Source organism: Polyodon spathula, chromosome 2 (genome assembly GCF_017654505.1).
Source record: "Polyodon spathula isolate WHYD16114869_AA chromosome 2, ASM1765450v1, whole genome shotgun sequence".
Taxonomy (NCBI): Eukaryota; Metazoa; Chordata; class Actinopteri; order Acipenseriformes; family Polyodontidae; genus Polyodon; species Polyodon spathula.
This window is the reverse complement of record NC_054535.1, coordinates 11,870,100-11,884,733: the sequence shown is the minus strand read 5'-3', so window position 1 is coordinate 11,884,733 and position 14,634 is coordinate 11,870,100. Positions and strand designations below refer to the sequence as shown.

Sequence of the window (14,634 nt, the reverse complement as noted above, 5' to 3'; positions counted from 1 at the left end):
ACTTTGGTAGAATAAAGTAATCATTTTAAATACAATTAAAGCTGAAAAGAAGTTTAAAGTAAGTTATTTTACAAGCGCAAAATTAGAATATACAGTACAGGTCCCAAGAACCGTATGTGTTATGTTCGTTTTAGCAGTTCTTTCAGGAAAAAATAAATGTAGCCAATTATTTATTATTTTCTCCCAATTTGAAATGCCCAAATAGTATTTAGGCTCAGCTCACCGCTACCACCCCTGTGCTGACTCGGGAGCAGCAAAGATGAACACACGCGGTCCTCCGAAGCGGGTGTCGTCAGCCAACCGCTTTTTTACACACTGTGGATTCACCATGCAGCCACCCAGGAGCTACAGCGTCGGAGGACAACGCAGCTTTCAAGCAATTTACAGGCAAGCCCATAGGCACCCAACCAGACTACAGGGGTCGTTGGTGCGAGGCGAGTTGAGGACACCCTGGCCGACCTAACTCCCCCCGGCGACGCTCAGCCAATTGAGCGCCACCTCCTGGGAACTCCCGTCCACGGTCGGCTGTGGAATAGCCCAGACTTGAACCGGCGATGTCCAGGCTATAGGGCGCATCCTGCACTCAAGCAGAGCGACCTTTACTGGATGCGCTACTCGGGAACCCCCTGAAAATGAAACTATTTTTAGTGTAAAGCTTTATGTCTTGACATCCTCACACACACACAAAAAAATGTATTACTATATTACTGTAGATAGTAACAGTTAGCCCAATAGAATCTTTATTTCTATAACATTTGCATAAAGCACACAAATTATGTTCTACAGTTTCAGAATATTTTACATCAGTCACAACAGGAAGTAAAGTTCTGTCGCTTTACCTTTCACCAAAAAAAACTCCAACCCTCTGTAGTATTGCATGGTAAACCAAAAGCAGTACTAGTTACAGTAAAGATTGTCTCGAAGTGTCTCAAAGCTATAACAAAATGTTATTAATACTGTGGGTATTTAAAAAAAAAAAAAAAAAAAAAAAAAACCATACAAAACACCACGCACACTAAAGAATGTGCTCTCCTATTCTTCTCCGAATTTATCTTAACAGTTCGATTCCAATTACAGCAACTAAGAACTGCTTTAATAATCCGATGTCCCACACAAGGCACAGCTAACGTAAGACTGAACTCCATGCAAAGTTGAGGAATAATACATTGCTTACATATACAGTAGTTTGAAATATATAGGTGCTGAAATAGCTCACTCTAGTACCTTAAATCTGCATACCATATCATAACACTATGCTTTTGCAGATAAGAAAGGATCAAAGAAGAAATCAAACGCAAATTTTAATGCAGTCTTCACTGTGCTCCTCCAGTTGTACTCTATTTTGAACTGCCTGCCAACTGGAACTAGTGTGGACATGCAGTTCAAGCAGCGGATGGCTTTGAGTTCGAACACTGGCCATTTGCTGCCAAGCCGACCCTCGAGGACAGTGCTGAACTCCACAAGGCTTCTGTGTCCCAGAGTCAGCAGCACTCTCTTAAACTCATTGCTGGCCTTCAGGACTATGTCTTTGGTGGCGTCATCCTCCTCTATAGTCTTATTTTTATAGGGCATGCCCACAGTGATTTCAAATTTGTAGCGATCAAACCTTTTCAGATGGCACTCGTGTTTTGTAAGGAACTTGAGTTGGCACAGCTCATCCTCCTCTATAGTAACATTCTGGGGGTCACATGCTGGATAGATTTCACCGTACAGGCACCTCATCCAATCTCCGACGATAAGGGGCAGCAGGTTGATGGTGGATTCAGCACTGTTCTCGATCTCTGTAACTCGCACATACTTAAACCTCCCAGTCCAGGTAACTCTGTGACCCTCCAGATGGCTGCACAGAATCTGAGTGCGTGCCATGTTGGCATCCTTCCAAGCATTTGGCCCACACAGGAAACCATACTGCTGCCAGGTCAAGGTGGAGTTGTATACTTTCATCCCTTCAGACCTATACACGTAGATCCAACAGAACAACATGACAGCAGAGACCCACACCAGAATAAGTTTAACGATGGAACTTCTGGTCAGGGATTTGACCACGTCTACCACGGAAATTCTGGCCTTTGTCCACAGGTGGAAAAAAATGGGAATGGCACACAGAGCCAAGGTCACAACTATCTTGATAAACTCCAGGGAGGTAAACCATTTAATAAACTGGATAACAAACATGACGGCAAACCCCAGAATCAGGATCGGCAGCGCAAACAAGAAAAGGAAATACCCAATGGAGGCGCGGATGAGGCCAATGCCGGTGGAATTCTGCAGCAGCACCACAGAAAACTCACACCACATGAAGCACACCATATAGGGAACCAGGAAACAATAGATGCCTTTAAACTGCCTTGGCTGGGCCATTCTGAAGAACAGGTAGAAGAGGTACATGTAAAGCAAGCATGGGATGCTCAGTTTTAGAACAATGAAATTGCCTAAAGGAATGGACACAAAGGTTTTTCCAAAGAACTGGAGGAAAGCCCAGCTTTCTGGAAGGTTTCTGCTCATGGCACACACAGAGGAGGCCACTTCTATCAGCAGAGCTCTTCTCGTGTAGGTTTCCACGAAAGAGCTCAGACTCATATAACTTGCAAGTGTGAAGAAGACGGCAATGGTGGCAAGCTCTGAGCAGGGGATCCATTCTTTGTTGGCAATGGGGAAAGAAAATATCACAAAGACGACTGAAAGCATGAAATATAAGTACGGTTCCAAATGGTTCCAGCCGAAGTTGGTCTCAGCCTGCTCAACGTCGAGGTTGGGTTCGAAGCGGGTCAGCAAGTCGGTCAGCGTTCTGAAGTTATCCCAGGCCTTGCTGTTCTGGAAGACCTTCAGAGTGCAGATTAGCATGGAAATGAAGGACAGGTAGAAGATGACCAGAGGGATAACAAAGGCAAAAAAGTCAATGGTTAAATTGCTGACGATGAAAAAGAAAATGAGAGCGTTGATGTGATGGGTGGGGATGATGGTACTCAGCCAGTGCATGCCAGCCTTGGAAGCTATGTCAATAAGATGCTCTTTCACCTCCATTATGGCATGAAGTGGATATTTCACAATCTACAAAAAAACAAAACAAGGGAAATCAAATATTACAGTACAGAAATCATTAAAGGTTGGCACTTCAGGTAAAACAGATTATTAAATGTAATAATATCTGAAGACAAACTTAACCTCTCTAATGAAACCCTTGTTGTATAGATCTTATGATGAGATATATTTAGAAAAAAATGTAAACTAGATGTGTAAAGTTTCACACTGATTAAGAACATAAAGCAGTTTTTGTATTAAGAACACTAGTGTATTATTAAAACTGAAGGTACCTTCTGCCTTAGGGGCAGGTCTTCAGGATTCTTCCCTGCAAGTTCGTCGTCTTTGTCATTGCTGCTTGTGAACAGGTTTGGTGGGATAATGCCCATTGCATATTTTTTAGTAATATCGACAAAATCCTCTAGAGCAACATACTTGCTGGCTGAAAATATATCAAGACAACAAATACATTTATTTCTTACTGCTGAGATCACAATATAAATATATTTTCACTGCATAACATTGTCCACTGATCCCTTACAGAAAAGAAAAAGAAAATGTCAGGACATGTTCCCCCTAAAAGCACAAGTGTTGCTTACATCCCTCTTTTGCAAATCCTTGATTGCTAACCTATAAATGATGTGGTATGGGTGTGGGGATGTTTGGAATTCTTTGGGGAATGGGACTATGGACATGAAAAGCTTTTTAAAGACACATCACATCAAAATGTAAAGACTTACATTCACTACTAACAAGCCGCTCCAGGACTCTTCTCTGCTTCTGGAGAGATGACGGTACAGGCTCTGGTTTAGCTGCTCCAACACCATCTGCACACAAAGACAATCCCTTTAGTGGCAATGAGATCTTACAAAGCAGCTTGTTTCTTTCCTTTAGAATTCACTTTCCAATGTAAAATTTATCCAACTCAAGCTGGCACAGCTTAGGAAATGTGGATATGCATGTGCTAGAAAAATATTTTTCTAAGATCTTGTATTTCAAATTATTAAGTGAAATATGAAAACATTTTAAAAGCCTTAGTGGGTTAATTAAAACTAAAAAGTTCTTAACAACATTATGCTTCAAATTAAAGAATAGGTGCTGCTGAAATACATTTTTTATTTCATTTTCTAGATGGCGCTGTAAAATCTGTACGCAGTACACTACATTATATTGCAGTAATTATTTTTACAGTCAGCAGTATTTGAAAAGGCCATGGTTGCATGTCCCCCAATAACATTATAGCTATATAAAATTAAACAAATATCTGGCCAAAGGTACTAGAATGGAATGAGTAGATTCTGCCAATTTACACATTTACGTTTCTATAGTCGACATCTGACTCACACACACTTACCATCAGCATTGACTTGCTCAACATTTTCCAGCATTTCAGACACTGCTACCTTCTTTTTCCTCTCAGGGTTCAACCTCCAGTACATGACCAGCGCCGCTTTCCTCACAGTGCGTTCAAACTCAGACTCTGAACACAGCTTCTTTACTTCCTCTTCATTCTCTGTGGTGATGCCTAACACGAATAAAATAGCAGAATACTTCAAAACAATACTGCTTGCAGGCAGTGTTTTTCTACTGAAAGGAACATTTTCAGATTTATTGGCATACAACTTCCTGTATAGGGTGGGTCAACCAAAACCATAAATCATTTCAAAAGTTTCCTCAACTTTCTCAAATGTCGATAATTCAATATAATAGAAATGTACAGCTATGGACAAGTTTTAGATTTTTTTTATTATTATTTTAAAAAAATCACGTAATCAAAGAACAACAAGGTCTACCAGAAGCCATAACAGCAGAACAGTATTTCATGTTTCGAAATGTCACATTTTTCAATCTGTCAGTTTTTCATCAAGTACATGGTAAATACAAAGCAGTAGGTATATGTTAACGTAACATTATTCAGCAGGTTTCATTCGACTTTACAAAGCAAAATTAGTTAATTCTATAGGGTGATGCAAAACTTTTGGTCATAGTTAGTTTTCATTAAACATACATTTTGGGTCTTTATAATATTTTATAACCTGGAGACAGGGAGAGGCAGGGCAAGGACAAAGACAAGTTCCTTGCTTGGAGAACATAAAACATTGCTTTAATACTTTTAGAAATAATGACAGACTCTCCAGAACAAACCCATTACTTACCACTGATGTCTACTGCTTTATTTTATTTTTTTAAAAACCTTGAACATGAAGGTTTTGATATTTGCAGGTTGCAGTACCCGGGCTGCAAACCCACTAGATTCCAATAGAGTACACCTTTAAAACCTTTTGTTGTTTTTGTTTAAAAACGGTAAACCACCATTTAAAATTCAATAAAAAAGTAGACTTTTTGTATTTCCAGTATTTTTTGTTTGTACTGCATTTATTTCAAATTTTATATTGAAGTCCACATACAGTATTTATTACAATTGTTTGCAATGCATCAATCTTTTGAAAATCAATGTGAAATCCTTAGAAAAATTAAAAAGGTTTAAAAATACTGGTTTACAATTTTTATTGCCGTTTATGATTTCAATGTTTAAACCTTTACAGACTTCGTTTTCAGCCGAACGCCATTCTCCGTACTCTACACTAGTTAAACCTTGAAGCAAGAAGAGCATGTCTAGACTGTAAAGCTATTCGCGTTTGTTTTTTTTGCGCAAACAAACCTTTTCTTTCAGCCAAGCATGCTCGTAACAGCTGAACAGCCTCTCCCCGGCCTTGCTTTGCTGCTGGAAGCAGCCAGCTCACTGCATTGCAATTGTTCAACTCCTCATCCTGCTGCTCTGCTAACTGCAAGTAATACTTGCCAACCTGCGACAACAAAAACAAAATAAAACATACGAACAGCAGGAGCCGACTACTCTGGATACGCACAGCACCTTTTAATCTGGACTGCATGAACAGAAGAAACACCTGCGAAACAAACACCGCACAAGCCCTCTCGTATATTTCTACAAGGGTAGGCCCAACTCGTTCAGTCCAGTAATTAAGAACTTTAGAACCATGGTGAAGGTTAACAGGTACATAAAACAAAGACCTGGACTGAAATGGCCCTTGTGGTTGGTTATCCCTTAGCTTTCAGTTGAAATGTGACAGAACAGTCAGGGTGGGAATGGGACACATGATCTCCTGGTTCAAACCACTGGGCTTTCCCCGCTTCCTCTTTCAATATAGTTAACATTATCAAAAGCAGGATATGCGATTACAAAATACATACTTACAATAAAATCATTGTGCTTTTCTCTCAAACAATATACACACAGTGGAAATATTTTGCTTCCGAGTTACAGGTCGCTTACTGTAGGCAATATTGAAATACATCCAGGCATTCACATGAAAAGACATTTGCTTGCTTGTCTATAATTGTGAAAGAAAACAGGCTTCTTGGCATTATTGCTGGTATTTTATTTTGGTATGTGTTGCAGGTACAGTGACTATCAGACTTCACAAGTTAAGAGGATTAACAAAATGTTTACTAGTTGCTCAAGCAACAAAATGCTTTTTTTTTTTTTAAATGAGTTTGTTTGCTCTAAAATAGCAATCTTCTGTAACAGGACATAAAATATAGTAAAGAATAATATGCTTTTAAGTTTTAACAGCAGCGTTTTTTCTTAGTCTATCTAACCACTTCAGACACATTGTGTGCACACTTTAATACACAAACAAACAGATGAGCAATGCTCTGCAGCCGGGAATTTCTTCCAGAAAGACCAGAGTACAAATGTCAAACGACAAAACAAAATCCCTCAAACTGCACTTCTTGTCAAATTGAGCTTGCTGCTGGTCTAGCTGTTGTAGCATGACATATGACTTGGGATAGCTACAACATCTTTTCTTTTTACAAACTCCAAATTGTTCCTGACACAGAACAATTCAGCCAGACAACTGCAACGTGGTACCATTAACTGCACCAGGAATCTTTGTATATCTGCAGTATTCAAAGAACAGTTTCAGCAACTTTATGAACTGTATGATTGTTAATCCTAAATATATCAAATGGGGTCTTTCAAGTAGGGCTGCAACAAAGAGTACATTTTGACCTTTGAAGGAAGGTTCAAACCTTCTGTGGTACTAGTTAATTTACTGGTGACGTCACCATAGCTACTTGTTTATATTTCATTGAAAGTCCTATTAATTTCACAGGTAATTCATATTATAACTGGAATAAAACATTCACATGCATTTTAAATTCTGTTATATAGAACAGTAATCATGTTTTTATCATTTAAAATAAAAATACACATTTACACGTAATTGATATAGACAGTAAACTTGCATTGCAGCATGACCAACTGCAACGGACTTAAGCAAAACAAAGCTTTATTTAACAGTCACCGTTCCAAGCAGGTTATCGGACAGTCGCATTTTACTACAACTACTAATAATAATAACCTACGCTTGTCAAGTGACCCTGGAGACTGGATGCGTCTCCATGATACATCAACAGTCGTTTATACAGTTTGCATTCAACTTTTTTGGTCGTCTGGGCATTTAACAAAAAAAAAAAAAAAGCAGAGGGGTTTCAGGACATTTTTCAATACAGCTTACGCTATACAACTCTTTGCTGTCAAGACAGCAAATGAATGAAGAAATTAAAGTTCTGACTCTGGATAACACGACCTGGAAGCGGCCTGTGCTCAGTTTTCAAACTTAAAATTATTAATTGTAGCATACAGACTACTTTGTATGTTTCAAACATTCACCAACAGCACTGGTTTTACACTGTCTTGTACACTAGGTATTCAGTACATATTTTACTGTGGCACTACAACCAATAGGTACCGCCCCAGTGCTTTGGCATACTATACCCTACTCCATACACGCCATATAGAGTTGCTATGTATAATGATTAGGTAGTGGATTTTAATACAATAACTTGTTTACATAATATGCATTATACATTAAAAAAGATTGAATTTTGCATGCAAGTGACATTTAATGTGTGATTTATAGTATTCACACACACTGCGAAATGAATGCCACCTGACGAACCTTCGAAGGTTTAAAACTACCTTTGAATTCCTGGCTAGCGAATGAACCTTCGAACACAGCCCTACTTTCAAGTAAAATAAAACCAGACAAATGCAAAATAAACTCCAGGACTTACTTCTATATACCGACTTAGGTTAGGTTCAACGGTTTAACCACATAATCAATGTTTTAACAGGAAAACTGATGAACTCTGTGATAAGACATTAGTTTTAAAATACACAAGCATCAAGAGTAAAGACGCAAAGAAAATAAAAAATAATACAGGCCTTACCACAGCCTGGGCCTTTGAGTCTCCAGCCTTAGCCCTCTCTTCCTGTTCTTTGAAGTTTATTTCTTGCTCTGCTTTTTCTACAAACAAACAAACAGCACTATTCAGATAGGTCAAACACAATTCATTTTTGGCACTTCAGAAATCTGAGGCCTGATTACTGCACAAGCACGGTCTCAGACATATTAAAAAACAATACATGTTACTCATATTCACGCTTTAAGTATGTTAATTATCCTCCCAGCAACAGAGATAAAGTGCAGATGGTGATCCTTATGTCAATATATCAGGAAAACCTAACCAATTGTGATGAAACTTTATGGAAATCACTTATTAAATTGTGATGAAACTTCACTATAACATTATTTAGCAAAGGGTATTGAGGATCAGATTGTGGGGCTATATCTCTGTCTGTACCTCTGTCCGTCTATGTTACATTACAGAAGTTATTTTACATCCTGTAAATCAGTCATTCTGATAGACTTTATTGTAGTACAAACAACTCATCTGCACACCTAGGCTTCCTCTTATTTTATCATTTTCTGTGCATGCTGTTCATAAACACCAGTCATGCTGATAGCGCTCATTTTTAGTTTACAGCTGTGGCAAGGGGGTGCATGTTGCCAGCGTAAGTACATGTTACTAATGCATGCAGTTGAAAGAACAGCATATTCTGCAATTTGTTTTAAACTGTACACACTGCCTGTCCTGCTTAAAGGGTCATCAGTCTCCTCAGGACACAGTACCGGTACCTTGTACCCCTTCGTCCACTGGCACATCTGACCTGTGAGGGCTCAGTACGGTACGGTGGTTCTCCACTGACACATCTGACCCGTGAGGGCTCAGTACTGTAAGGGTACGGATGGTTCTCCACTGGCTATTTGTCGAGCCGAGCGAGAACCAAACCGTGAAGCTCCAGCCTCACAAGAAATCTGAATCCAATTACAAGCCAAGCCAAGCCAGAGGCGTGGTTAAGAATATAAAGGTTACAAAATGAAAGGAGGCCAGTCGGCCCATCTTGCTTGTTTGGTTGTTAGTAGCTTATTAATCCCAGAATCTCACCAAGCAGCTTCTTGAAGGATCCCAGTGTGTCAGCTTCAACAACATTACTGGGGAGCTGGTTCCAGACTCCCACAATTCTCTGTGTAAAAATTGCCTCCTATTCTAGATGAGGTCTTACTAATGCATTGTAAAGTTTTAACATTACTTCCCTTGATTTAAATTCAAATTTAATACATCCGAGCATACTATGGAATTTCATCATTACGTTGAGTCACTCAGTACAAACAACAAACAACATAGCGAGCGAGTGCGATGAGAGAAAAGTACAATACAGTCCATGGCTTGGCTCTGCAGTGGAAAAAGAGCCCAGGCTGGTGACCACACCATGAAGGATCGGTACAGGCTCGGTACAGTGGAGAACAGGTATTAGCGATAACACAATGCAATGATGTACCTGAACTTCTAGCAGAAGAATCAATTCCACTAATCGAGCATGCAGTGTGGAAGCACAGAGTAAGTGGAAATCAACAGGGACATGATATGGTACGGTTGTAGGATGTAATAGTTATTTCAGTCACCCGTGAAAACAGACTTGCTGTCCACAAACTGTAATGGTCTGCAGGGATGTGGTAGCAAAGTGAAGGCATGGGGGGGGGGGGGGGGGGAGATCCTTCTGAAAACCAACAGAAAGCAACTCTCTTTAATCAGTTAAGAAAATTATAATTTTGTCCTAAAGGCCTGGCTTGATTGACTGACTTCTTCACAGCATACACAGATTGCCTTTCTTGTGCCAGAGTCATTCCATGCTGAAATGAAAATGTATTATGATTCAGTATGGGTGGTACTGTAACTTTAATTATTTTTTTTTTTTTTAAATTAGGACAAGACAATTGGTCAAAAATAAGATCTACAGGAATAAATCCAATTGCTCAAATACGCTAGTTTGGTTTATTTACTTACCGTGAGAGGGGTTGACATTTCAGGAAAGGAGTCAAACTGCTTTGACAAGTATTCCATGTTTGCAGTTAAAACAAGCAAGTGCATTTTAATAATTTATTTTCAATATGTTTTGATGAATAAAATAAAACTGTTCTAGTGTCCTGGCTTCTTTTCACACAGGTTTATTAACCACACAAAAGACATGTATGGGGGATCCAATCCAGCTCTCAGCTCATGTCACTCAGGAAGACAATATCTGAGTCTGAATCCAACAATGGGGTAGGAAAATTATTAATCATACAAGTACATTAAATTATTACTCACACATTACTCAGTTGGTATTTCTCTGGCTGTTGATGTCTTTTAAATGAAAAATAAAACTGCAGGAATCATGATATGTCTTAAAACAATCGAGTTGTGGTGTGGGGGATCTGCCATTTTCTACTGCGATGGCAAAAGGCAACGGCTTTGGAATATAACCTACTGTTAAAATTGGGAATGTGATAGTGGTACACTGCAATCCTGACACTGCGAGAAATGTATTGCCCAGTTAATTTATAACCCATGACAACATGGGACACAGCCAAAATGCAAGTCTTCAAAACACCACTTAGCCTACAGTTCTTTTTTAAAAATAAATGCACAAATGCAATGCTCATGCATCCTCAAACAAAGAGGTCTGGAGCACTGCTGTATTTAAAGGGTTCCTTTTTGCAGCAATACCACAATGTCTCACCCCTACGTTGACATCTCTAGCACACGATGGTCACATGATTAGTTTTCTTTGTGCTATTATAAAGAGTTTACATTGAACATTCTCTGGGTATAACACTTCACACTTTCGGTCTGAGCATGTGTAGTTTTGAAAGTGATCGCACCAATATACATTTTTAGTAACTGAATTGAATATGAAATGGAAATTGGGACGGTTCACCTCTGCCAGCATCCTGAAGTGTAATTGTGAGTGGGGGCAGGAGTTTCTTTTTTCAGTTCTTTCCTTACAACAAGTATGTGACATGCATACATATCTCCTGCCACTGGAAATCAGAGCGAAGAGCATCATGAATCGGGTACGCTAGTAGCTCAAACAACCTGGCAATATTTATGATGTTCGCAATCATTCTGACAGGTTCTGGGCTCTTTTGCTCAGTTAGGTTTCATTTTCTCTATCTGTCTTTGAGCTACTTTAGAAAATTAAGTGTCAGACATTGAATTACCTTGAAATGAGAAAGTCTGTTCAAACAGCCTAAAGCCATTTGCGCTTTAAACTAGTAGCAACCTAGAGGTAAAAAAATTAATATGTAATGAGCAGGGTGTTTCTTAATGCAAGAGATGTCATCTTAAGCAGTTTTGGGCTATGATTGCTCAACAATAGGAAATGTCTCATAATAAAGAGAGACAACGTACACATGACATACTAATTATTACATGTCAAAAGCAAAGACTGTACGCGGGAACTTCTATTAATCTGTAAGTTCAATACAGTGTGACAACTGTAATATTCTCAATTCTAAAATCATTGATTTACCCATGCGTGGTTTTGTCCATTTGCCACTGTACTTGCTGTGTTGCTTAATTAAGCTTATTGCTTCAATTAAATTGGTTTTCATTGTTAAGTTTTCAGGGCATTTCGTTAATGCCTCGTTTCTACTGCCTGGCGCTACAACAGGGCTTCCAAACCCTGGTCCTCGGGCGGACCCCCACATGTGTTCTGGTTTTCATTCCAACTGCTAATTTGAAATCTGTAACCGTTTAAGAGCTGAAAACAAGTAAAAAGCTCTAATTAAGCAAGGTATTCGTTCAATTAAGGGTCTAGTTAAGTAACCAAGTTATCAGTTGGAACCAGAAGACAGTGGGTCCCCAGGACCTGAGTTGGGAAGCCCAGCGCTACAAGCTTCGGCTGGCCACGGCTAGCTGAAATCAAAAGAGCATTTCAACCTGGCCAACCTCGGAAATTCTTGCTGTGCGTCAAAAGGTAACTGGGGGGGATTGTGGGATCCTTCTGTTTTAAAGAAAAGGGAGATTTAGAAGTACTGTAATAGTCTGATAGTATAATGATAGTTTGGAAGAAATCCATTCTCTTATGGGTGGGTGGTAAGCTAGTCTGACATTATAACTGATAGGAAACAAATGAGTTTGTAGACAATGTACTTTATAAAACGACAATATTTGTACTTACAAATTAAATTGACTAATAAAGTTGTACTTTAACTTTGTTTTAATATAGCTTTGGATTGTGCAATACATTACTGTGGTTTGCTCATGCAACAGTGAGACAGATTCATTGTGAAATTCTGTGAAAGTTAATTTTAAAATGATTAAATACTGGGACATATGAATGACATATTGTGTATGCACATAAAATATATCTTATTTTATATATATATATATATATATATATATATATATATATATATATATATATACATACATACACACATACATACTAACAATAGGGCAACCTTTCTGAAAGGGCATTTAATAGTACAATAACAAAAGTAAGGCTACAACTAATATACCAAACCAAATAAGAAGATTAGAGTAATAATATCAGACACACACCGCATGAAGCTAGTCCCAGGGTAGGTAGTAGGGCATGCATCGCTAAACCTATAAATGTTTGAAAGAACTGAGAGCCTCATTCGCAACTGTGCATGTAACCTAAAATTCCAATATATCTACAGTATGGGTACTTTAAAATAACTGTCAATATATTTTATTTGTAGCAGCAACTGCGGATCATCAGTTCAGCACAGCCCCAGCCTTGCACAGTATTTCCTGGAAAATCCTGCTTACCGGCTTCTTCAGACGATGTCCCGCCAACCGAAGAGATGCCATCGGAGGATCGGGAGAAGAAGTCGCCAGATGCAGATGTTTCACTTTTCATTTTCTCCTCCCGCATGGCAGTAGAAGCTACGAAGGCACTACCCACATTCAACTGGGACCTGCCCGGCTGAGGGGGAGGGGGAGGGGGAGGGGGAGGGGCACAGGTGGGGGCTGTGGGACCAGGGATGGGGGACTGGCATCCATCTCAGCTGAAAAACAAGCAGACAGAGAATTAGATTAGTCATAGGTGGGGACATTTAAGGGCTGGTGCTGCTGTTGACATCACTCAACCTTTACTTCAAAAAGGAATACAGAACACTGTTCCATTTTTTCTTTAACTTGTTTGTACACATTGATTTCCTAGGCCTCCAACGGTAGGGATGTCAACTTGTTGAAATCTGTTTATTTTAGATTATCCAAATAAGTGACTGATGCAAACTGTGGTGATTCTCAAGCTGTAACATGCTTTTGATTAGCCCTTGCCTAACTAGACAAGCCTAGGGTACCTAATTAAATGGTTCTGTCTTTTTACTGGCCCCAGGCAGTATACAGTACATTGCATACTGGTCTGCTGTTTTGAATGGTATCTTTTCATAGACCTGCTATACACAGGTCTACGGTAAAGTTCCTTTAGTGCAGTAAAGAACAGGGAACTGCGTCTTTTAAAACAGGGAAGAAAACAAACTGGCTGACCAACAGATTCCACTTTATAGATGTAAACAAGAAAGTTAATACTAATAAAATCATTGATTAACATGACTGACACTGGGAAAATGTCTTTCTCATTCTGTAACATCAGTCTGTCGGCCTATTAAATTGCTACATGCCACTGGCAACAAAACAGTGCGGCACTGCACACGCCCAGAGAGAAGACGCAACATGGGAGACGAACCTTACTAAAATGTTTTCATCGCCTTCCTTGTGATGTGGCTTTTAATACTGTATAACAAGACAGAAATAATAGGCAGAGCATAGGTATTGTTAATCACGCCTCGTCAGAAAATAGAGAAAGTTTGTAATTTAATTGAAGTGTAATTTTTTTAAAACATGATTCCACAACCTTGGTAAATCTCACACCTAAATCACTCTTTATCTAGCGATGCAAATATATTATTTACTTACGCTGGTAAATAAAAGATTTACAGATCTATGCAAAGCGATGTCTTTCCTGTTCATTCCTCCATTAACACAAACTTGAAAGCTCCCAAACACTGCAGTAATAACATCAGTATCAGACAAACCCTCATCAACATAAACCCTCCTCTGCTCTAATCTGATTGGTGTATTTACATGATTTTTTTTCCCCGCCTACGATATTCCTTTACGTGAATGCTCAAGGAAGTGTCAATCTGGAAACATGATAACATTTTGTCTTATGATTGGTTTGGATAAAGAGGCAGCGCAATACTAAAGTCATGGCTAATCATTATTTTTGCTTGGTTGTTTACACTATACGTAAGGTGATCATATGGCTCCGTGTTCAGCGAGACAGTTCAGGCTTTTCAACTCGCAACTCAATACGTTCTGGTCCGTTTTACCTGTCTCAGGTACCATTCTTTCCTTTAAGAGAAGCAGGACTACGTTTACCAT

The 14,634-nt window shown here is 39.1% G+C and overlaps 1 protein-coding gene across 1 annotated transcript; it reads right to left on the bottom strand.

The window, feature by feature from the left end:
- Window positions 1-538: 538 nt before the first annotated feature.
- On the bottom strand, window positions 539-14,281 carry LOC121330163 (wolframin-like). The gene is made up of 8 exons (XM_041276475.1): window positions 14,167-14,281; window positions 13,015-13,253; window positions 8,281-8,357; window positions 5,684-5,828; window positions 4,376-4,546; window positions 3,762-3,848; window positions 3,315-3,463; window positions 539-3,051 (listed from the first exon to the last, which is right to left on the bottom strand). The coding sequence occupies exons 2-8, from the start codon at window positions 13,118-13,120 to the stop codon at window positions 1,252-1,254; spliced, it is 2,535 nt and encodes an 844-aa protein (XP_041132409.1). The 5' UTR covers window positions 13,121-13,253; window positions 14,167-14,281; the 3' UTR covers window positions 539-1,251.
- Between the last annotated feature and the right edge of the window lie 353 nt (window positions 14,282-14,634).